This window comes from Ranitomeya imitator, chromosome 5 (genome assembly GCF_032444005.1).
Source record: "Ranitomeya imitator isolate aRanImi1 chromosome 5, aRanImi1.pri, whole genome shotgun sequence".
Taxonomy (NCBI): Eukaryota; Metazoa; Chordata; class Amphibia; order Anura; family Dendrobatidae; genus Ranitomeya; species Ranitomeya imitator.
The window spans coordinates 417775853-417801000 of record NC_091286.1 but is presented as its reverse complement, the minus strand read 5'-3'; the positions used below and the strand labels follow the sequence as shown (position 1 = coordinate 417801000).

At 45.4% G+C, this 25148-nt stretch overlaps 1 protein-coding gene across 1 annotated transcript in view; it reads left to right on the top strand.

The window, feature by feature from the left end:
* LOC138638067 (mucin-4-like) overlaps positions 1–25148 on the top strand; it is a 497598-nt gene that overhangs the window by 182609 nt on the left and 289841 nt on the right. Inside the window, exons 45-47 of the mRNA XM_069727050.1 lie at positions 11696–11932; positions 12700–12840; positions 18103–18281. Of these exons, the coding sequence (XP_069583151.1) occupies positions 11696–11932; positions 12700–12840; positions 18103–18281 (557 nt within the window). The remainder of the gene's footprint in view (positions 1–11695; positions 11933–12699; positions 12841–18102; positions 18282–25148) is intronic.

The following is a 25148-nucleotide window of genomic DNA, read 5'->3' as shown; positions in this document are numbered from 1 at the left end:
TGATCAGCGCAAAGTCATCTGTCAAAAATGTTCTACTTCCTTAAGCAGAGGTCAGAATCTGAAAAGTCTCAATACTAGTTGCATGCATAGACATTTAACCACCATGCATTTGAAAGCTTGGACTAACTACCAAACGTCCCTTAAGGTTGTTGCACCCTCGGCCAATGAAGCTAGTCATCAACGCAACATCCCTTCCGGCAGTGTAGGACCACCATTTAGCGCACCACCTGCTGTATCTGTGCAGGTATCTTTGCCAGGCCAAAGCAGTCAGGGTCAGGGAATCACCAGTTTCGTAGTAGGAAACACTGCATCTAGGGCACCGGCGGCAACAATACCATCTCCCACCGTCTCTCAGTCTGCCATGTCCACCGGCACCCCCGCTAGTTCCACGATCTCCATCTCTCCAGTCCAGCTCACCCTACATGAGACTATGGTTAGAAAAAGGAAATACTTAGCCTCGCATCCGCGTACACAGGGTTTGAACGCCCACATAGCTAGACTAATCTCGTTAGAGATGATGCCCTACCGGTTAGTTGAAAGCGAAGCTTTCAAAGACCTGATGGACTACGCTGTACCACGCTACGAGCTACCCAGTCGACACTTTTTTTCCAGAAAAGCCATCCCAGCCCTCCACCAGCATGTTAAAGAGCGCATCGTCCATGCACTCAGGCAATCTGTGAGCACAAAGGTGCACCTGACAACAGATGCATGGACCAGTAGGCATGGCCAGGGACGTTACGTGTCCATCACGGCACACTGGGTAAATGTGGTGGATTCAGGGTCCACAGGGGACAGCAAGTTTGGGACAGTTCTGCCTAGCCCACGGTCTAGTAAACAGTTGTCTGTAGCCGTTCGCACCCCCTCCTCCTCCTCCTCCTCCTCGTCCTCCTGCAGAAGCAAGAGCTCGTCCACAGACCGCAGTCGCACAAACACTCCATCCGCACCTGCCACTGTTGCACACCAGGTCTCCCATTATGGGGCAGCTACTGGCATACGTCAGCAGGCTGTATTGGCTATGAAGTGTTTGGGCGACAATAGACACACCGCGGAAGTTCTGTCCGAGTTCTTGCAGCAAGAAACGCAGTCGTGGCTGGGCACTGTAGATCTTGAGGCAGGCAAGGTAGTGAGTGATAACGGAAGGAATTTCATGGCTGCCATCTCCCTTTCCCAACTGAAACACATTCCTTGCCTGGCTCACACCTTAAACCTGGTGGTGCAGTGCTTCCTGAAAAGTTATCCGGGGTTATCCGACCTGCTCCTCAAAGTGCGTGGACTTTGCGCACATATCCGCCGTTCGCCTGTACACTCCAGCCGTATGCAGACCTATCAGCGTTCTTTGAACCTTCCCCAGCATCGCCTAATCATAGACGTTGCAACAAGGTGGAACTCAACACTGCACATGCTTCAGAGACTGTGCGAACAGAGGCGGGCTGTTATGTTTTTGTGGGAGGATACACATACACGGGCAGGCAGTAGGATGGCAGACATGGAGTTGTCAGGTGTGCAGTGGTCGAAGATTCAAGACATGTGTCAAGTCCTTCAGTGTTTTGAGGAATGCACACGGCTGGTTAGTGCAGACAACGCCATAATAAGCATGAGCATCCCCCTAATGCGTCTGCTGATGCAAAGTTTGACGCACATAAAGGATCAGGCGTCTGCACCAGAGGAAGAGGAAAGCCTTGATGACAGTCAGCGATTGTCTGGTCAGGGCAGTGTACATGACGAGGTACCGGGCGAAGAGGAGGTGGAGGATGAGGAGGATGATGGGGATGAGTATATTTTTAATGAGGAAGCTTTCCCGGGGGCACGGGAAATTGGTGGCGTGGCAAGGCCGGGTTCTGGTTTTTTGAGGGACACAAGTGACGTAGATTTGCCTGCAACTGCCCCTCAACCAAGCACAACCGCAGATTTGACAACGGGAACTTTGGCCCACATGGCGGATTATGCCTTGCGTATCCTCAAAAGGGACACACGCATTACAAAAATGATGAACGATGACGATTACTGGTTGGCCTGCCTCCTTGATCCTCGCTATAAAGGCAAATTGCAAAATATTATGCCACATGAGAACTTGGAACTAATATTAGCAACAAAACAATCAACTCTTGTTGACCGTTTGCTTCTGGCATTCCCTGCACACAGCGCCCGTGATCGTTCTCACACGAGCTCCAGGGGCCAGCAGACCAGAGGTGTTAGAGGGGCAGAAATCAGAAGTGGCGTTGGCCAGAGGGGTTTTCTGGAGTGATTTTTCTATGACCGCAGACAGGACAGGTACTGCAGCATCAATTCAAAGTGACAGGAGACAACATTTGTCCAGTATGGTTACAAACTATTTTTCATCCCTTATCGACGTTCTCCCTCAACCGTCATTCCCATTTGATTACTGGGCATCCAAATTAGACACCTGGCCAGAATTGGCAGAATATGCATTGCAGGAGCTTGCTTGCCCGGCAGCTAGTGTCCTATCAGAAAGAGTATTCAGTGCTGCAGGTTCAATACTAACAGAAAAAAGGACTCGTCTGGCTACCCAAAATGTAGATGATCTAACCTTCATTAAAATGAACCACAACTGGATTTCAAAATCTTTTGCCCCACCCTGCCCGGCTGACACCTAGCTTTCCTATGAAAAGGTCTTGCCTGTGGACTATTCTGAATGACTTTTCCAATCTCGTAATTTTCTTCACCTGATTGTCCAGCATACGACATGTTTCCACCTCACGAAATGGCCAAACTCCCCACACGGGGCCGTGCTATCGCCACTTTGCGCTTGGACCCTTGAGAGTGCTGTTTGTCTGAAGAGGTGGGTGTGGCCGCTTTTGGTCGACGGCACTGCCACTGGGTCCCTCATAGTACAATAAAGTGTCTCTGGCGGTGGTGGTGCGCACCCAACGTCAGACACACCGTTGTAATATGAGGGGCCCTGTGCCTGTACCGCCGGCCACAAGACAGTTCCCCCCCCCAGCTCAAACAGTGCTCTACCACTAGCAAAATTATCTCTCACAGCTTCACCAATGTGTAGTCTAGGCGCTGACATCCTTCAATGCCTGGCACTGACAATACCATTGTTTTGACATTTTTGTTATGTTAGGCCTTCGAAGCCTGTCTGCGGTCCCTTCTTTCTACAACTACTACACTGACCAGGCCACTGCTGGCCGTGTTACCCTGGAACCAATTTAAAAGTGCCTACAGTCAGCCCAATTTTGTTATGTTAGGCCTTCGAAGACTGTCTGCCGTCACTCCTTCCACTAGACTTCCACTGACCATACACTGCTGCCCATGTACCCCTGGAACCAATTTAAAGTGCCTACAGCCAGCCCAAGTTTGTTATGTTAGGCCTTGGAAGCCTGTCTGCGGTCACTCCTTCCACTAGACTTCCACTGACCAGACCACTGCTGCCCGTGTACCCCTGGAACCAATTTAAAAGTGCCTACAGCCAGCCCAAGTTTGTTATGTTAGGCCTTCGAAGCCTGTCTGCGGTCACTCCTTCCACTAGACTTCCACTGACCAGACCACTGCTGCCCGTGTACCCCTGGAACCAATTTAAAAGTGCCTACAGCCAGCCCAAGTTTGTTATGTTAGGCCTTGGAAGCCTGTCTGCGGTCACTCCTTCCACTAGACTTCCACTGACCATACACTGCTGCCCATGTACCCCTGGAACCAATTTAAAAGTGCCTACAGCCAGCCCAAGTTTGTTATGTTAGGCCTTCGAAGCCTGTCTGCGGTCACTCCTTCCACTAGACTTCCACTGACCAGACCACTGCTGCCCGTGTACCCCTGGAACCAATTTAAAAGTGCCTACAGCCAGCCCTATGTTATTATGTTAGGCCTTCGAAGCCTGTCTGCGGTCACTCCTTCCACTAGACTTCCACTGACCAGACCACTGCTGCCCGTGTACCCCTGGAACCAATTTAAAAGTGCCTACAGCCAGCCCAAGTTTGTTATGTTAGGCCTTGGAAGCCTGTCTGCGGTCACTCCTTCCACTAGACTTCCACTGACCATACACTGCTGCCCATGTACCCCTGGAACCAATTTAAAGTGCCTACAGCCAGCCCAATTTTGTTATGTTAGGCCTTGGAAGCCTGTCTGCGGTCACTCCTTCCACTAGACTTCCACTGACCAGACCACTGCTGCCCGTGTACCCCTGGAACCAATTTAAAAGTGCCTACAGCCAGCCCAAGTTTGTTATGTTAGGCCTTCGAAGCCTGTCTGCGGTCACTCCTTCCACTAGACTTCCACTGACCATACACTGCTGCCCATGTACCCCTGGAACCAATTTAAAGTGCCTACAGCCAGCCCAATTTTGTTATGTTAGGCCTTGGAAGCCTGTCTGCGGTCACTCCTTCCACTAGACTTCCACTGACCACACCACTGCTGCCCGTGTACCCCTGGAACCAATTTAAAATTGCCTACAGCCATGTGTTATTATTTTAGGCCTTCGATGCCTGTCTGCGGTCACTCCTTCCACTAGGCCTCCACTGACCACACCACTGCTGCCCGTGTACCCCTGTAACCAATTTAGAATTGCCTACAGCCATGTGTTATTATTTTAGGCCTTCGATGCCTGTCTGCGGTCCATTCTTTCAACTACTACTACACTGACCAGGGCACTGCTGCCCGTGTACCCCTGGAACCAATTTAAAATTGCCTACAGCCATGTGTTATTATTTTAGGCCTTCGATGCCTGTCTGCGGTCACTCCTTCCACTAGGCCTCCACTGACCACACCACTGCTGCCCGTGTACCCCTGGAACCAATTTAAAATTGCATACAGCCAGCCCAATTTTTTTATTTTAGGCCTTCGATGCCTGTCTGCGGTCCATTCTTTCAACTACTACTACACTGACCAGGGCACTGCTGCCCGTGTACCCATGGAACCAATTTAAAATTGCCTACAGCCATGTGTTATTATTTTAGGCCTTCGATGCCTGTCTGCGGTCACTCCTTCCACTAGGCCTCCACTGACCACACCACTGCTGCCCGTGTACCCCTGGAACCAATTTAAAATTGCCTACAGCCATGTGTTATTATTTTAGGCCTTCGATGCCTGTCTGCGGTCACTCCTTCCACTAGGCCTCCACTGACCACACCACTGCTGCCCGTGTACCCCTGTAACCAATTTAGAATTGCCTACAGCCATGTGTTATTATTTTAGGCCTTCGATGCCTGTCTGCGGTCCATTCTTTCAACTACTACTACACTGACCAGGGCACTGCTGCCCGTGTACCCCTGGAACCAATTTAAAATTGCCTACAGCCATGTGTTATTATTTTAGGCCTTCGATGCCTGTCTGCGGTCACTCCTTCCACTAGGCCTCCACTGACCACACCACTGCTGCCCGTGTACCCCTGGAACCAATTTAAAATTGCCTACAGCCATGTGTTATTATTTTCGGCCTTCGATGCCTGTCTGCGGTCACTCCTTCCACTAGGCCTCCACTGACCACACCACTGCTGCCCGTGTACCCCTGGAACCAATTTAAAATTGCCTACAGCCAGCCCAATTTTTTTATTTTAGGCCTTCGATGCCTGTCTGCGGTCCATTCTTTCAACTACTACTACACTGACCAGGGCACTGCTGCCCGTGTACCCCTGGAACCAATTTAAAATTGCCTACAGCCATGTGTTATTATTTTAGGCCTTCGATGCCTGTCTGTGGTCACTCCTTCCACTAGGCCTCCACTGACCTGTCTACTGCGGCCCGTGTACCCCTTGAACCAACCTAATAAAATATTTAAAAAATTAATTTGATTATAAAAAATAAGATCGTGTTGAGATCTCAAATGCAGACATTTTAACAATCAAAACAAACACACAACAAATATCTGGAACTGTACTACAAAGGTCCAACAGCTACAATTTCTTTCTCCTGCAAGAAGTTAACTGAAAGTTTTTTGGAGTTGTTAACACAGATATGGCATCCACCGAGTGTTGTCCTGTCGCGTCTCCTTTAAATTATTTCCAATAAGATGTTAAACTATTAATTTAATAAAATCAATAATTAAAAAAATAATTGAGTAAGTCAAAAGCACATTGCAAATAAACATTAATTACAAATCAAGAAGCATGGCGCGTCCGAGGGTGAGTAGATACCGAATAAGAATATAATCACCCTCGGACGCGCAATGCTTATTTACAACAGCCTTCCTTCCTAAGAATCAGCCCTTCCGTGGTGTAGAGAGAGGTTGTTGTTACACTCCAAGGTGTTCCCCAGGTTGCCTTTCCTGAGCTTCGATCTTCCGGCTCTCGTTTAGTAGCTGTTGGAAACTACGCTGCATTAGGCCTACTAATTGTGTATGGGTGAAACAGTGGCGCATCTGCGGTCCCTCCTTCCACTAGGCCTCCACTGACCTGTCTACTGCGGCCCGTGTACCCCTTGAACCAACCTAATAAAATATTTAAAAAATTAATTTGATTATAAAAAATAAGATCGTGTTGAGATCTCAAATGCAGACATTTTAACAATCAAAACAAACACACAACAAATATCTGGAACTGTACTACAAAGGTCCAACAGCTACAATTTCTTTCTCCTGCAAGAAGTTAACTGAAAGTTTTTTGGAGTTGTTAACACAGATATGGCATCCACCGAGTGTTGTCCTGTCGCGTCTCCTTTAAATTATTTCCAATAAGATGTTAAACTATTAATTTAATAAAATCAATAATTAAAAAAATAATTGAGTAAGTCAAAAGCACATTGCAAATAAACATTAATTACAAATCAAGAAGCATGGCGCGTCCGAGGGTGAGTAGATACCGAATAAGAATATAATCACCCTCGGACGCGCAATGCTTATTTACAACAGCCTTCCTTCCTAAGAATCAGCCCTTCCGTGGTGTAGAGAGAGGTTGTGTTACACTCCAAGGTGTTCCCCAGGTTGCCTTTCCTGAGCTTCGATCTTCCGGCTCTCGTTTAGTAGCTGTTGGAAACTACGCTGCATTAGGCCTACTAATTGTGTATGGGGTGTAGAGACAGGTTGTGTTACACTCCAAGGTTTTCACCAGGTTGCCTTTCCTGAGCTTCGATCTTCATGCTCTCGTTTAGTAGGTGTCGGAAAGTAGGCTGCATTAGGCCTACAAATTGGGTATGGGGTGGAGAGAGATGGTGTGTTACACTCCAAGGTGTTCCCCAGGTTTCCTTGCCATTGCTTCGGTCTTCCGACTCTCGTTTAGTAGTTGTAGAAAAGTACACAGCATTAGGCCTACAAAATGGGTATGGGGTGGAGAGAGATGGTGTGTTACACTCCAAGGTGTTCCCCAGGTTGCCTTTCCTGAGCTTCGATCTTCATGCTCTCGTTTAGTAGGTGTCGGAAAGTAGGCTGCATTAGGCCTAAAAAATGGGGAATGGGGTGGAGAGAGATGGTGTGTTACACTCCAAGGTGTTCCCCAGGTTTCCTTGCCATTGCTTCGGTCTTCCGACTCTCGTTTAGTAGTTGTAGAAAAGTACACTGCATTAGGCCTAAAAAATGGGTATGGGGTGGAGAGAGATGGTGTGTTACACTCCAAGGTGTTCCCCAGGTTGCCTTTCCTGAGCTTCGATCTTCATGCTCTCGTTTAGTAGGTGTCGGAAAGTAGGCTGCATTAGGCCTACAAATTGGGTATGGGGTGGAGAGAGATGGTGTGTTACACTCCAAGGTGTTCCCCAGGTTTCCTTGCCATTGCTTCGGTCTTCCGACTCTCGTTTAGTAGTTGTAGAAAAGTACACAGCATTAGGCCTACAAAATGGGTATGGGGTGGAGAGAGATGGTGTGTTACACTCCAAGGTGTTCCCCAGGTTGCCTTTCCTGAGCTTCTATCTTCAGGCTCTCATTAAATTGTTGTTAAATGGAACAACTGCATTTGGCGTACTAGTTGGTTTGGGGCCTACTATCGGTGTCTGCCACTCCTTGCTGTTCTCCTGGTTTCCTGTCCTGAAATACCATTTTCAGCCTCTCGTTAAGTAGTTGTTAATGTTAGACTGCATTTGGCCTACTAGTTGGGTTGGGGCCTACTATCGGTGTCTGCCACTCCTTGCTGTTCTCCTCCACTGAACAAAGCTGTGCCGCCTGTTTACTACGGTTGCCAATTTTGAACTGCATTTCGACTACTTACTGATTTGGCCCTACTCTCTGTGTCAGCCTCTCATTCCAGTTGTCCTCCACTGCAATGCCCCCTGGTTATTCCTGTGTTACCAATTTTGAACTGCATTTAGCCAACTTTATTCTTTGGGTCTATATCTGTGTTTCCTCCTCATCCTGCCCATTGCCCAGCCAGTGATAGATGAGTCTGCTGGTACATTGACCCATAACGCAACATTCCCCGTGCACGCTACACAACAACATTGTGACCCTGCTGAAAGTCAGGTTGCTCTTCCCGCATACCATACCACCTTACACGGGGACAAAGAGGAAGGTGCAGATGAAAGTGCAGGTTCCTTCATCAGGTGGGGGGAGGAATACTAGTTGGCGACGTCACTGGCACAGGGCCTCTCATAGTACGCAAAAGTGTTGCTGCCGGTGGGAGGCGCCCCCGCCGTGCAAACACACCGCTGTACTTTGAGGGGCCCTGTGCCAGTGCCAATGCCAACGAGTGGGCCCCCCCTGCTTGCTCAGGTTCACAGCACTTGCAAAGTTGAAATACTTACCTCTCCCTGCTCCACTGCCGTGACGTGGTCCAGATTTCCTGGGCCCACTAATTACTTGAACCAGCCCTACCCCCCACAACTTTAGCCAAATGACCCCCAATTTCAAATGCCTTCCAATTATTATAAGGTAAATTACGCTTGACAAGCTTCATTAAGAAGAATGGATGGTTTTGACATTAAAATGGGCACTCTAGGTGTTTTCCTGGCCCCCACTCACTGCCGACTATGCTGCCCCATTGACTTGCATTGGGTTTCGTGTTTCGGTCGATCCCGACTTTACGTCATAATCGGCCGATTTCACTCGACCCGACTTTGGACATAGTCGGGTTTCGCAAAACCCGGCTCGACTCTAAAAAGGTCAAGGTCGCTCAACTCTAGTCATTGCAAGTAAACATCAGGATGGAGTTTGATAAGAGGCATGGCTGAAATCTATGGTATAACCCCTACTTCATGCTGTCTTTATATTACATAGAAAAAATCTGCTGTAAGATTGCTCTTAATAAAATTTCTAGTGATGGCCAAAAAAGGGCAATGTTTACAAGCTCTTTCTTCTGACCAGGATCACTGGAGCGTAATGTTTGCTCCTTATACTACCAAATTTTAGTTCCACTGCACATTCAATGAAGTGGAGACAAAGCTGCCTCGCATATCAGCATTGGGAGCATACGGATGGGGCTGGTAGCACGACGATATCATAGGTCTCAATTATCAATCAGCACCTAGCACCCACCACCTCAGCAATTAAGAAACTATGAGTATGGGATGGGAAGTGATGGGTTTCTTCTGAAGAAGATATCCTAAACACATTTCCACCAAACCATATTGTAAGTACTGTATTGTGTTATGTTCAATAGGCATATTGGGAACAGGGCCGTATTTAGCGTTTCTGCTGCCCTAGGCACTTTTAGTGCTGCCTCCCCCATTGGTGAGTATGACACTATCGGCAGTGACTTTGGCAAAAATCACTGATGTGAAGGTAGCCTTTTGCAGTAGATCCGGCAGTTTTTCCACATCTGCCACATAACAGATCACTTACAGCAACAATGCATTCGGCCTCATTCATTCCCTATGGGACTTGCGGACATGTGCGGCACTTGCGGTTTTGCCGCGTCCGGCAAATGCGGTACTTGCAGCTATGGAAAAATATGCTGCTAACAGTTTTTTTTAATTAAAAAAGGAGAAACATTGGAGCTTTTGGCAAAATTTCTATAACAACCTTTATTGAAACAGACCATCAAACATATATTAACAAACAAGATTTAAAAGATGTGATTAAAAAGGACACCAACACTGGCCACACTCAGTACTAAATGTAATACTAAAGGGCTTCAATCAACATGATATTTTAAGGACCTCATCACCTACAATGTCCATCCACCTGCTCCCAAAGGTTAATGGAGGGAGGACATTAATCAATATAGCCCAGTGTGCCTCAGTCTGGGTAAGATGACCCTTTTATTCAACTTAACATAGGTTGATTTTTGTGACCATATGTATTAAGGGGGCAGTATGGGAGAGGAATCCCCAGAGAAGATTCTACAACAGCCACAAGGCACAAAGCTTAATAATGGCCCCATAAGATGCTTCATATTAAAATATGGCCCATATAATGCTGCAACAAAGGTTAATGAAGGCCCTATAAGATGCTCCATAGAATAATATGCCCCATATAATACTCCATAAAAGTTGATGGCTCCATAAGATGCTCCTTAGAATAATATGCCCCGTATGCTGCTGCTGCTGCGATTAATAAAAATACATACTCACCTGGCCAGGTGTCAGTGTCCTGAGCAGGCGGGGACACCGGCGCGCTATGGGGGCCAGGTGTCGGAGTCGCCAATGGTTCAGGCCCCCGGCACTTGCGATATTCACCTGTCCCCATTCCACGGCCGCACACTGCTGTGTTTTCCAGGTCTCTGCACTGACTGTTCAGGCAGAGGGCACGCACTAAACACGTCATCCCACCCTCTGACCTGAAAGTCACAGCCAGGTGACGCGAAAGACACAGCGTGGCGGTGGAACGGGGACAGGTGAAAATCGCATGGCTCACCCTCTCCCGTCATACTCACCCTCCTGGTGTGGTCTCTGCACTTCCCTGCTTCGTCCCGGGACCTGCAGCTCTTTCCAGTGTTGAGCGGTCACATGGTATCCCTCGGTACCCCTCATTAATGTAATGAATAAGCCCTCCACACCTATGGGAGTGGAGTCGCGTCCATATTCATCACCCTAATGAGCGGTACCATGTGATCGCTTAGCACAGGAAGAGTTCCCGGCGCTGAGACCATTGGAGTTGGTTGCAGGCATCGCTGGAGGAGGGTGAGTTTGATGTCTTCAAGAAGATGGGAGGTGGGGAAGTGGGTGGGTGGGCATTCGGCTGACCCCGGACTTAGGAAAAAAAAAAACTTGCTCAGGTGCCGCCCCCCGCATCCTGGCGCCCTAGGCACATGCCCTCAAGTGCCTAGTGGCAAATACGGCCTGATTGGGAATCATATCCAACTAAAACTAAACACCTGAGCCTGAAAATTCAGACACGCACTCTTACAGCAAGGTTATTACAATATAAGATAAGATTATGACCTGTCACTCATGTTCATTAATTCCTTTCAAAATTCTATCAAAACAAACTTTTGATATGTTACAGATAGATAGATAGATGCAGCCAGCCACTGAATTGATGCTTCCCGCTGTTGTGGCAGCATGAATTAGATGACATTTCACTTTAAAATGAAAAGGATATTGTGTTTTTAATCAAACTGTCATAGATGAAATGATAGCTGCAGTGGTATTTGTCACCGATTATTTGAGAAATACACCAACAGGAGGAAACAGAAAGGAAATTCAGATTCGGTGGATAATGTAATGCCTATTATATAGTATAGAGTTGTAGACGTGAACCTGTGGCAGACCGGGGATTACAGTTCTCTAATGAGGCAGTGTCACACAGTTGTGCATAGTTTGGCATAGTTGGGCATAGTTGAGCAGATTTCTCACTCAGGTACATTATAGTGCAGATTATATTTATATGTTCTGTAAAATGGTGTGAGTTGTCTCTTGAGATGTATGTCTCTGTTGCGCAGGGGAAGTCAACGAGAGCAGCTTGTTTAAAGAACCTCATGCACAAGGAAAAGACTCATTCATACCAGTTTTCCTCGATGATTTGAGAGATCTATATAAAGACCGGTATGAAGAATTGGAGAAGAAGTGTGGTAATAAAATTGAATGTATATATGATTCCCTGGCCACAAATAATGAAGATCTAGGCTTAGCTACAATGAAGGTGTCACTACAACTGGAAGAAACCAATATCACTTTAAGTAAGTCTCATAAGTCTTAACCTAAACTTTTTTTGCAATACTTTTTTAAAATTTCTGCATTATACATATTGTTTCACAAAGATAACACAATATATTGTACTGCTTTCCTCCTTTGGCTTTAAATTACTTATTACAGAAAGCGATGGTGCCTAGTGCACATTATTTAGGTATTCCCATGGAAAGTAAGGAATAATTGTTGTGATGAGGGAGAAAAGAAAAGAAAATGTCAGTACGAAAATCTAGAGAAGCAATGACCCATGACTTGATTATGGATTGCAGTAATGATGGGAATTTAAATTTGTGACATGGATGATAAGGCTGAGTTCCCCCAGTCCGTTACACGGACTACGCTACACCGCGGCATAATGCGGTGTAACGTAGTCCGCTAGCGCCGCCATTGACTCCAATGTTGGACGCATCGCTAGCGCACGCCCACAATGGGCGTGCGCTAGCCATGTGCCGTCATTGAGTGACGGACCCTGAGATGCGGGCTGCAGCATTTCCGGGTCTGTCACTGCTAGCGCAGATGGAGCTAGCAGATGCTCTATCTGCGCTAGCGATGTGCCAAAGTCGGCACTTGCGTTACAGCAGCCTGTTTAATGTATGTGTTGAACGGGCTGCTGTAACGCAGTGTGAACCTGGCCTTACTAGGGAACGATTGTTCTCAGACTTAGCACACAGCACTGTTTTGCAGGATAATATAATAACATCATATTGTTCTTACAATACCAGCTCCATACATTGCCTCGTTATCCTTGTGTTCTCAGATGCCGCTGCTCCATCAATTACTGGAAATCTGACTATTGAAGCCTTTATATATAGTACTGTTACAGTACAGTATACCGCCACTGGCACAGGAGTGGCTTTCTCTGCGGATCCTGATACAAATACAGATATTAATCTGACCGGTGAGTGATAATTCTCATTGCACATCACATGTATGATCCATCCAATATTGCTCTTTGCAGAAATTCTTTTAATACAAACAATTTATTAAATGGTGACACAAGTGCCAAGATTTGTGATTACAGTGCTGATAAAGACTCTATGGCCGGGATCACACATGCGAGAAACACGTCCGTGTCTCGCATGTGAAATCCCTCCTCTGGCGCCGGCACTGTGGAGTGGAGCGTGCGGCCGCATAGCAACACATGGAGCCGCACGCTCCGCTCAGGAGTGCCGGCGCCAGAGCTTGGATTTCACATGCGAGACACGGACGTGTTTCTCACATGTGTGATCCCGCCTATGCCTACAGATCACACACTAACCCCAAGCAATAATGTGTTACTCAACTTCCTCCGCTCATTATTCTATTTCCATATGTTGTCATGAAGGTTGGAGATGACTTCAACATATGGCTACACAAAGTTTTTTTTCCAGGCTTTAACCCTAGAGACTTAAAGGAGTGGTCTGAAGTGAAAGTAATTTTCATTCATTCTAAATCCCTATCTATTTGATGCTACACTAATTTCTGATATACTTGCATGAAAAAATTCCCCACCATAGCTTAATTAATAATAATAATAATAATAATAATTTTTATTTATATAGCGCCAACATATTCCGCAGCGCTTTACAAATTATAGAGGGGACTTGTACAGACAATAGACATTAAAGCATAACAGAAATATAGTTCAAAACAGATACCAGGAGGAATGAGGGCCCTGCTCGCAAGCTTACAAACTATGAGGAAAAGGGGAGACACGAGAGGTGGATGGTAACAATTGCTTTAGTTATTCGGACCGGCCATAGTGTAAGGCTCGGGTGTTCATGTAAAGCTGCATGAACCAGTTAACTGCCTAAGTATGTAGCAGTACAGACACAGAGGGCTATTAACTGTATAAAGTGAATGAGAACATGATGCGAGGAACCTGATTGTTTTTTTGTTTTTTTTTAAATAGGCCACACAGGGATCGTTAGGTTAATGCATTGAGGCGGTAGGCCAGTCTGAACAAATGAGTTTTTAGGGTACGCTTAAAACTGTGGGGATTGGGGATTAATCGTATTAACCTAGGTAGTGCATTCCAAAGAATCGGCACAGCACGTGTAAAGTCTTGGAGACGGGAGTGGGAGGTTCTGATTATTGAGGATGCTAACCTGAGGTCATTAGCGGAGCGGAGGGCACGGGTAGGGTGGTAGACTGAGACCAGAGAGGAGATGTAGGGTGGTGCTGAGCCATGGAGTGCTTTGTGGATGAGGGTAGTAGTTTTGCACTGGATTCTGGAGTGGATGGGTAACCAGTGTAATGACTGGCACAAGGTAGAGGCATCGGTGTAACGGTTGGTGAGGAATATGATCCTGGCAGCAGCATTCAGGACAGATTGGAGCGGGGAGAGTTTGGTAAGAAGGAGGCCGATTAGTAGAGAGTTACAATAGTCCAGACGAGAATGACTAAGTGAAACAGTAAGAGTTTTTGCAGAGTCGAAAGTAAGAAAAGGGCGAATTCTAGAAATGTTTTTGAGATGCAGGTAATAAGAGCAAGCCAGTGATCGGATGTGGGTGGTGAATGAAAGGTCAGAATCAAGGATGACCCCAAGGCAGCGGGCATGTTGCTTTGGAGTAATGGTGGAACTGCACACGGAGATGGCAATGTCAGGCAAAGGTAGGTTAGTAGAGGGAGAGAACACGAGGAGTTCAGTTTTTGACAGGTTTAGTTTCAGATAGAGAGAGGACATGATGTTAGAGACAGCGGTAAGACAATCACTGGTGTTTTCTAAAAAGGTCGGCGTGACAACAGGAGAAGAGGTGTATAATTGGGTGTCGTTAGCATAGAGATGTACTGGAAACCAAATCTACTGATTGTTTGTCCAATAGGGGCAGTATACAACGAGAAGAGGAGGGGGCCTAGGACTGATCCTTAAGGAACCCCAACAGTAAGGGGAAGGTGAGAGGAGGAGGAACCAGCGAAACATACAGTGAAGGATCGGTCAGAGAGATAGGAGGAGAACCAGGAGAGAACGGTGTCCTTGAGGCCGATGGAGCAGAGCATAGTGAGGAGGAGCTGACGATCCACAGTATCGAATGCTGCAGAGAGATCCAAGAGAATTAGCATGGAGTAGTGACCATTAGATTTAGCTGTTAGTAGGTCATTAGAGACTTTAGTGTCTCTAACTGTGTCTCTAATGGTAGTGTCTCTAACTCTACATTATCTAACTGATTTTCTGTTTTTTTGCCTACTTCCTTCCTGATGATACTTTGTTTGAGAATCCCAGTGCATGCTGCGATGCACAAACAATGTGTCATAAGGGGGTAGAGGCCGTGGTAATTTCCGCAGCCCCTGCCTCCTCCCTATTATGAAGCATCATCAGTGATGCTTGTGTGAGGGGCTTGTCTAGTCCTTGCTGTGTCTCTGCATGTTGTGCACACTGCCATGAGCATAATCACAGCATGTGCTATCTTTTTGTTTCAGATCAGCAATGTTGAGCTGGTTACAGAGTGCTTTGTCAGAAGACCATAACCTGCCATGGGTGGCGCTGGTCTCTGCACGTCAGATATTGTGACACTGTTTGTTGCCATCTTGTCAAAGCTGTACTGAGCCGACAACATAGCACACGGTGTGATTGTGCTCATCACACTATGTACAGCGCACAGGGACACAGCAAGGACTAGCCCAGCCCCTGAAACGATCATCACTGATGACGCTTCATTTCAGGGAAGGAGCCGGGCTGTGGCACTGACTGCAGCCTCTGCCCCCTAATGGCTCTTCGTTCGATTATCCCAGTATGTACTGGGATTCTCAAATGTAGCGTCATCAGAAAGGAAATAGAGGAAAAAATGTAGAAAAGCAGTTAGATAGTGTATATAAGGAATGGTAGGGAATTTTAATGCAAGTATATTAAAAATTAGTTTAGAATATTGCACTAAATAAATATAGATTTAGAATTAATTTTTTTCTGACTTCAGAGAACCCCTTTAATTCTGCATACAAGCTCTATACAAAAAACACTTAAATATTATTCTAAACAAAACTGATTTTTTTTCATTAATTTATTATTTGAGATACAATGGAGCAAGAAAAATGGTTACAAATATGAGAACAGATGAAGAAAATATAAACCAGAGAGAATAATAATAAAATGTATTAATAAATGGAAAACTTAAAGGTAAAGGAAATACATAAACCTTGTTGTACAAGAAAAAATATTGTAGAGTCTTTAACCCCTTCAAAACACATAACGTAAAGTCACGTCATATGTTGCGTCTCTGACTTTGATGCGGTCTCCAGCGCTGAGGCCACGTCTTTCCCTGCACAAGTCAGCTGATTTAATCAACTGTCATGTGCCTTTAACAGCTCTACCCGCAACTTTAACCAGTTAAATTCTGCTGTAATTCTCTGACAGCTGGATTTAACACTCACCAGCCAAAAGTGCATCACAAATCCTGCCCATCAACACCCCTGTCACATGATTTGGGGGTGATGATAGGTTGCTATGGGTCTGTAGAAGATCCCCGTGCCTCACATCATGATGTCCGGCGCTCATAGGAGGTCATCATTCCTGTTACCCATAGCGGTGCCTAAAGGGAACCTGTCAGCAGCATTGTTCTGAGTAACCTACAAACACTGTCAGGTTGATGCCATTATATTAATTAAAATCATACCTTGGTTGCTGAAATCTGTCTTGTGGTTGTTTAATCTTTTTGACAGCTAATAAGATTTGTGCTTTGGGGCAGCCTGTGGGGGGGGGAGGGTCGTCGTATTGTGCTCTGCTAACCTGTTCATAAAGATGGCTTATGACAGGTCATTGATCCCTCAGTGACCTGCCCCCTCTTTTACATACTGAATATTATATGTATTGAAAAAAAAATCACATTTAGCGGGCAGGTGGCGTCTGCTCTGCAGCATGATCACATCTAAATTACAGTTTTCTTTAACAAAAAAATTGATTCCACCGAGATGGTGATGGCAGCACCAGCACAGTAGCATCTATCAGTGATCTGATAGATGCTACTGCGCAGGGGCCACCGGCACCATCTTCATGAAGACCATTATTTTTTCCTTTAGCAAAATGGCACCAGAGGCGCCTGCAGATTAGCATCTATCGGATCGACGATAGATGTTACTGCGCAGTTGCCACCATCTTGGTGGAGACAATTTTATTTTCCTCTAGCAAAATGGCACAGTCAGTGTCTGCATCAGTATAAATACCTAATCAGAGCACCACATAAAGCTCTGCCCACGGGCCTGCTCAAGAGCACAAGAATCTCACTAGAATCTTTCTCAAAACTGAAAACATTGTCTGTACGTTCCTGAGCACAATCCTGCTAACAGGTTCCCTTTAATCATCGCTATGTATAGCACAGTTGATCAGACGATTGCAGCTTCAAGTCTTCTAAAAGGACTATTAAATAAAGTAAAAAAAGGTTTAAAAAAAGAATAAAAAAGCCCAAAAGTTCAAATCACACTCACATTTGCCCCATTGAAAATAAAAAAATTAAAATAATACAACATGTGCTTGGCATCACTGCATTCAGAAATATCTAACCAATTAAAATAAAATGTAAATTAATTAGATCATTAAATAGCGTAACAAGAAAAATTGAAACGCCAGAACTATGTTCCTTGCCTGCAGAAAGAATGCAAAAAAATGCAACAATAGGAGATTAAAACATCATATCTACCACCACAATTATATCAGTAAAAACATTACTTTGAGACGCAAAAAATAAGCCCTCACCCAGCCCCAGATCCCAAAAAATTTTAACTCTAGGGGTCTCGGAAAATGTCGACAAACACAATAACGTTTTTTCATGTCAGATTTTTTTTTCACCGCTAAAATAAAAAATAAACTATACATCTTTGGAATCTGGGGACTCATAATGAATGACCTCAAGAATTATATTGCCTGGTCAATTTTACCATGTAGTGAACATGGTAAATAAAAAAAAATGTAGAATTGCCACACTTGGAATTTCTTTCCCGTTTTTCAAGTACAAATAATGGCAAAATCAATGGTGCTATTTAAAAGTTCATCTCGTTCCGCAAAAAATAAGCCCTCATATGGCTACTTGGAAGAAAAAAGTTATGGCTCTTAGAATTAGAGGAGGAAAAACAAAAAACTGAAAATGGCCACACAGTTAATTATTGCTGTAAGTGCATATTAACTAACAGTAGAAAAATATACATTTAAAGTAATATAATTTTTTTCTCAATTTTTTTATTGCTGCTAAAGAAGATGGAATTTTAACATGGACACCGACAAGCAAGGATGGATTTACCTTTCTTCTTCTAGCAACTGACTCCCAAGACCATTCATCCAGTTTGCAGCTATCCTTTGTTCTATGTGGCTGTAATGAAAGCCCTCAGTGTGATTATAATCAACCATCTAAAGTCAATGGAAGTTCTCTTTCTGTAAGTAGCAGAAAAATTCACCTTTCAATTAATATTTAGTCGAATGTTCATAGGCAATATAAACATATTCTTTTCTATGAGCAGGTATAGACATCTCTTCTTTATATACTGTAAGAACCAGGGTGTCAATGGCTCACAAGAGGCCAAAAGGATCCTCTGTTAAACTCATTTCTAGAGATGGGCGAACTTAACAGTAAAGTTCGGAGTCCATACCAAACACTGCCTGTTTGGGCATGGACTCCAAACATGGACTTCACCAGGAAGTCCGTGTTACTGTTCGATTTCAGCACCCCAAACACCGGGTGTTACTTGCACTGTCATGTGCATGATAGTGCAGCAAACATTGCCTCTGGTTGGCGGTGAAATCATTACTGCCAGTCAGACAGCCATGGTTCCCAAGCTGTAAAATGACAGAGTGAGCCCACAGCTGTGATTGGAGGTAAAAGGTTTACCTCCGGTCACTGGTGTCGGCTGATGACACTCTTACTCCCAACAGCATATGCCGGCTGCAGCTAATAATAGCGAGAGCAGGCAGCTGATGATGGGAAAAAAATGGTGTAGTTTTCCTGTATTTATGAAAGCCAACCAGGCAAAACTGATAGCTTCGGGCCCCAACCCCACTTAAATAGATAATCTAAAAAAACGGCATCAAACCCCATATCTTTGATAACCAGCCAAGTTAAAGCAGACAACTGGGGGCTGGTATTCTCAGGCTAGTAAGGGGCCATGGTGACTGTCCAGCCCAGCCTTAAAATAGCAGTTGCAACCACCAAGAAAAGGAGCATCTATTAGATGTTCCAATTCTTGGGCTTTACCTGACTCTTCCCACTTGCCCTGTGGTGGTGGAATGTGGGGTTCATATTTGTAGGGTTGATGTCAACTTTGTATTGTCCAGTGAGATCAAAGCTATAATACTATAGTTGTATTGTAAATTAACACAATTGGGTAGCAGATACTATATACCTTTTGGCCAAATTATCGGATATTTTTTCTAATTGGTATTAGCAGCTGTAGCCTCTATTAAAATGTGGTTGGAGCCCGCAGCTATCAGTTTTGCCTGGCTGGCTTTCATAAATACAGGAAAATGACACAATTTTTTTCCGCTGCCTGCTCTCACTGTTATTAGCGTAAACAAGTATAGACTGATGGGAGTAGTAGTCCAATCAGCCAAAGCCAGTGTCCGAAGGTAAACTTTTTACCTCCTATCACAGCTGCGACTTGACAGCGTGGGAACCACAGCTATCTCTCAGTAATGATTTTACCGCTGATCAGAGGCAGTGTTTGCCATGCTGTCATGCACATGCAAACGTGGCAAACGCTGGATGTTCAGGCCGTCAATTCAAGTTAATGCGGTCTGAGTTCGGGTACTGCTCTGGTACCCAAAACTGAACATCTGAGGGTCTGCCTATCTCTACTCACTTCTATTAAAAAAAAATGTTTAGGATACCTCACAATATCACAGTAAGCACGCAATACATTTTTCCACTGTTTGTGTAAAGAATGCAAATAATGCAAAAATTTAGATGTTGCAATATGTCGCCAACTTAATTCCATGCATAGAAGACTTGATGCTGTTCTTAAAAATTTTAGAGGTCATACAAAATACTAAATGTACAGTGGCATGTAAAAGGTTTGGCACCTCTGGTCAAATTTACTGTTAATGTGAACAGTTAAGCAAGTTGAACATGAAATGATATCTAAAAGGCCAAAATTTAAAGATGACACATTTCCTTTATATTTTAGGCAAAAATATAAATAGATTTTCATCTTTTACATTTTAAAAATTACAAAAAAGAAAATAGGCTGATGCAAAAGTTTGGGCACACTTGGATATTTGTGTGCTCAGATAAGTTTGACCAAGCTTTCAGACCTTACCATATTTTTCAGATTATAAAATGCTCCGGATTATAAGTCGCACCCCAAAATTTGAGGAGAAAAATAGGAAAAAAAATTTTTCGTAAGAAAATGGTGGTGCTTCTTATAATCCATGTGTCTTATTGCTTATCGGGAGTGGTGGCTGTGGTGAAGTGGGTCCCAGAGTCGCTGCTGGAAGAGGTAGGAGTGGGGTGGTGCTGCAGGCTGCAGGCTTGGATGAGGGGGGTGTTCTGATATGCGGCACTCTGATTTGGGTGTCCAGTGCTTCTGCGGGGGGTGTCTGGCAGTGCTGCGGAGGTCTCCGATGCTGCTACAGGGGTCTGCGGTGATGCAGGGGCTCTGCTGACATTTTGTGAAAGGACCAGCAGTTCTATGGTTTCCTGTGCGGTTGACTCCGGGAAAATGACCACCGGGGGCGGCGCATGCATAGATGGAGATCTCGGGACCAAGATCTTGGGAGATTTTTTATGCCTTTTTTTGCAGTGCGCAGGCGCCGGGCCTCTCTGACCTTTCCCGCTTCCTGCGCACTGCAGTACTTTGTTCTGCCCTCAACAGGGCAGACAAAGTATGCCTGTGCTGGATCCGCAGCATGAAGACAAGAAGAGGATGTCATCATAAGAAAGGGAGGCGCTGGAGCAGACCGCGATGCGCATCGGACCGGACCGCACCGGGACCCCTGGATGAGCATAATCTAACCTCTTTTTCTCATGTTTCAGGATACATCGGGGGCTTATCGACAGCATTACAGAATGCTGTAGATAAGCCCCTGATATCGGTGGGCTTAGCTCACCTTCGATTTTGAAGGTGACAGGTTCCCTTTAACCCCTTTCTGCCATTGGACGTAATATTCCGTCCATGTGGGGTGGGCCTTAATTCCCAAGGACGGAATATTACGTCCAGCGCTATTGGCCGCGCTCACGGGGGGAGCGCCGCCGATCGCGGACGGGTGTCAGCTGCTTATCGCAGCTGACATCCGGCACTATGTGCCAGTAGCGGTCACGGACCGCCCCCGGCACATTAACCCCCGGCACACCGTGATCAAAGATGATCGCGATGTGCCGGCGGTGCAGGGAAGCACCGCGCAGGGAGGGGGCTCCCTGCGGGCATCCCTGAGACCCCCGCAGCAACGCGATGTGATCGCGTTGCTCCGGGGGTCTCCCACCTCCTTCCTGCAGCAAGTCCCGGATCCAAAGTGGCCGCGGATCCGGGTCCTGCAGGGAAGGAGGTGGCTTACCAAGTGCCTGCTCAGAGCAGGCACTTGGTAACGCTGCACTGCTCTCAGACAGATCGGTGATCTGTCAGAGTGCTGTGCAAACTGGCAGATCACCGATCTGTATTGTCCCCCCCTGAGACAAAGTAAAAAAGTTTAAAAAAAATTTCCAAGTGTGTAAAAAAAAAAAAAAAAAATCCTAAATAATGAAAAAAAAAATATATATTATTCCCATAAATACATTTCTTTATCTAAATAAAAAAAAAAACAATAAAAGTACACATATTTAGTATCGTCGCGTCCGTAACAACCCGACCTATAAAGTTGTCCCACTAGTTAACCCCTTCAGTAAATACCGTAAGAAAAAAAAAAAAAAAAAGAGGCAAAAAAACAACGCTTTATTATCATACCGACGAACAAAAAGTGGAATAACACACGATCAAAAAGACGGATATAAATAAGCATGGTACCGCTGAAAGCGTCATCTTGTCCCGCAAAAAACGAGCTGCCATACAGCAACATCAGCAAAAAAATAAAAAAGTTATAGTCCTCAGAATAAAGCGATGCAAAAATAATTATTTTTTCTATAAAATAGTTTTTATCGTATAAAAGCGCCAAAACATAAAAAAAATGATATAAATGAGGTGTTGCTGTAATCGTACTGACCCGAAGAATAAAACTGCTTTATCAATTTTACCAAACGCGGAACGGTATAAACGCCTCCCCCAAAAGAAATTCATGAATAGCTGGTTTTTGGTCATTCTGCCTCACAAAAATCTGAATAAAAAGCGATCAAAAAATGTCACGTGCCCGAAAATGTTACCAATAAAAACGTCAACTCGTCCCGAAAAAAACAAGACCTCACATGACTCTGTGGACCAAAATATGGAAAAATTATAGCTCTCAAAATGTGGTAATGCAAAAAATATTTTTTGCAATAAAAAGCGTCTTTCAGTGTGTGACGGCTGCTAATCATAAAAATCCGCTAAAAAACCCGCTATAAAAGTAAATCAAACCCCCCTTCATCACCCCCTTAGTTAGGGAAAAATTAAAAAATTTAAAAAATGTATTTATTTCCATTTTGCCATTAGGGTTAGGGCTAGGGTTAGGGCTAGGGCTAGGGTTAGGGCTAGGGCTAGGGCTAGGGTTAGGGTTGGGGCTAGGGTTAGGGCTAGGGTTAGGGCTAGGGTTAGGGTTGGGGCTAGGGTTAGGGCTAGGGTTAGGGCTAGGGTTGGGGCTAGGGTTAGGGTTAGGGCTACAGTTAGGGTTGGGGCTAAAGTTAGCGTTAGGGTTTGGATTACATTTGCGGTTGGGATTAGGATTTGGGGTGTGTCTGGGTTAGAGGTGTGGTTAGGGTTACCATTGGGATTAGGGTTAGGGGTGTGTTTGGATTAGGGTTTCAGTTATAATTGGGGGGTTTCCACTGTTTAGGCACATCAGGGGCTCTCCAAACGCGACATGGCGACCGATCTCAATTCCATCCAATTCTGCATTGAAAAAGTAAAACAGTGCTCCTTCCCTTCCGAGCTCTCCCGTGTGCCCAAACAGGAGTTTACCCCAACATATGGGGTATCAGCGTACTCAGGACAAATTGGACAACAACTTTTGGGGTCCAATTTCTCCTGTTACCCTTGGGAAAATACAAAACTGGGGGCTAAAAAATAATTTTTGTGGGAAACAAAGAGATTTTTTATTTTCACGGCTCTGCGTTATAAACTGTAGTGAAATACTTGGGGGCTCAAAGTTCTCACAACACATCTAGATAAGTTCCTTGGGGGGTCTAGTTTCCAATATGGGGTCACTTGTGGGGGGTTTCTACTGTTTAGGTACATTAGGGGCTCTGCAAACACAATGTGACGCCTGCAGACCTGTCATGATCCCAATGGCAGGGGATCACAAAAGGACAAGCACAAAAAACAAAACAAGCTCTAGGGTGATGGAAACTGAGCTGACCGCGATCCTGAACCTCAACACACAACTAGCTGTAGCCGGGGAACGTGCCTACGATGATTCTAGACATCTCGCGCCAGCCGAAGAACTAACTTTCCCTATTAGAAGAAACACAGACCTCTCTTGCCTCCAGAGAAACACCCCACAGAAATAGCAGCCCCCCACATGTAATGACGGTGAAATGAGAGGAAAGCACATACGTAGTTATGAAAACAGATTCAGCAAAATGAGGCCCGCTAAAGCTAGATAGCAGAGGATACAAAAGTGAACTGCGCGGTCAGCGAAAAACCCTACAAAAACCATCCTGAAATTACTTGAACTCATGTTCCAACTCATGGAACATGAGGAGTAATATTAGCCCACTAGAGCAACCAGCAAAAAGGAAGCACATATCTGCAAGCTGGACTAAGACAAAAATTAAGCAAAACGTGGAACAGGAAAATCAAAAACTTAGCTTGTCCTGAAGAATACAGAAGCGAGAAGCAGAGGTAACAAGACACACTGATTACATTGATAGCCGGCGAGGAAATGACAAGAAAGCCAGGTTAAATAGGAAACTCCCATATCCTGATAGAACAGGTGGACACCAGAGACCGCAGAGAACACAAGTCACCCAGTACCATCTGTAACCACCAGAGGGAGCCCAAAAACAGAATCCACAACAGTACCCCCCCTTGAGGAGGGGTCACCGAACCCTCACGAGAACCACCAGGGCGACCAGGATGAGCCCTATGAAATGCACGGACCAAATCAGCAGCATGAACATCAGAGGCAACCACCCAAGAATTATCCTCCTGACCATAACCCTTCCACTTGACCAAATATTGGAGTTTCCGTCTGGAAACACGAGAATCCAAGATCTTCTCCACAACATACTCCAATTCTCCCTCCACCAGCACCGGAGCAGGAGGCTCAAGCGAAGGAACAACAGGTACCTCATACTTCCGCAACAACGACCGATGGAACACATTATGAATAGCAAACGATGCCGGGAGATCCAAACGAAACGACACAGGGTTAAGAATTTCCAAGATCCTATAGGGACCGATGAACCGAGGCTTGAACTTAGGAGAAGAGACCTTCATAGGAACAAAACGAGAAGACAACCACACCAAGTCCCCAACACGAAGTCGAGGACCCACGCGGCGACGGCGATTAGCAAACTGCTGAGCCCTCTCCTGGGACAACTTCAAATTGTCCACCACATGACTCCAAATCCGATGCAACCTATCCACCACCATGTCCACTCCAGGACAATCAGAAGGCTCCACCTGACCAGAGGAAAAACGAGGATGAAACCCCGAATTACAAAAGAAAGGAGAAACCAAGGTAGCAGAACTAGCCCGATTATTAAGGGCAAATTCGGCAAGCGGCAAAAAGGTAACCCAGTCATCTTGATCAGCAGAAACAAAACACCTTAAATAAGTTTCCAAGGTCTGATTAGTTCGTTCCGTCTGGCCATTCGTCTGAGGATGGAATGCAGACGAAAAGGACAAATCAATGCCCATCTTAGCACAGAACGTCCGCCAAAATCTAGACACAAACTGGGATCCCCTGTCAGAAACGATGTTCTCCGGAATCCCATGCAAACGAACCACGTTCTGAAAAAACAGAGGGACCAACTCAGAGGAGGAAGGCAACTTAGGCAAGGGTACCAGATGAACCATCTTAGAAAAGCGGTCACACACAACCCAGATGACGGACATTTTTTGAGAGACAGGGAGATCCGAAATAAAGTCCATGGAAATGTGCGTCCAAGGCCTCTTCGGAATAGGCAAAGGTGACAACAATCCACTGGCCCGAGAACAGCAAGGCTTAGCCCGAGCGCAAAC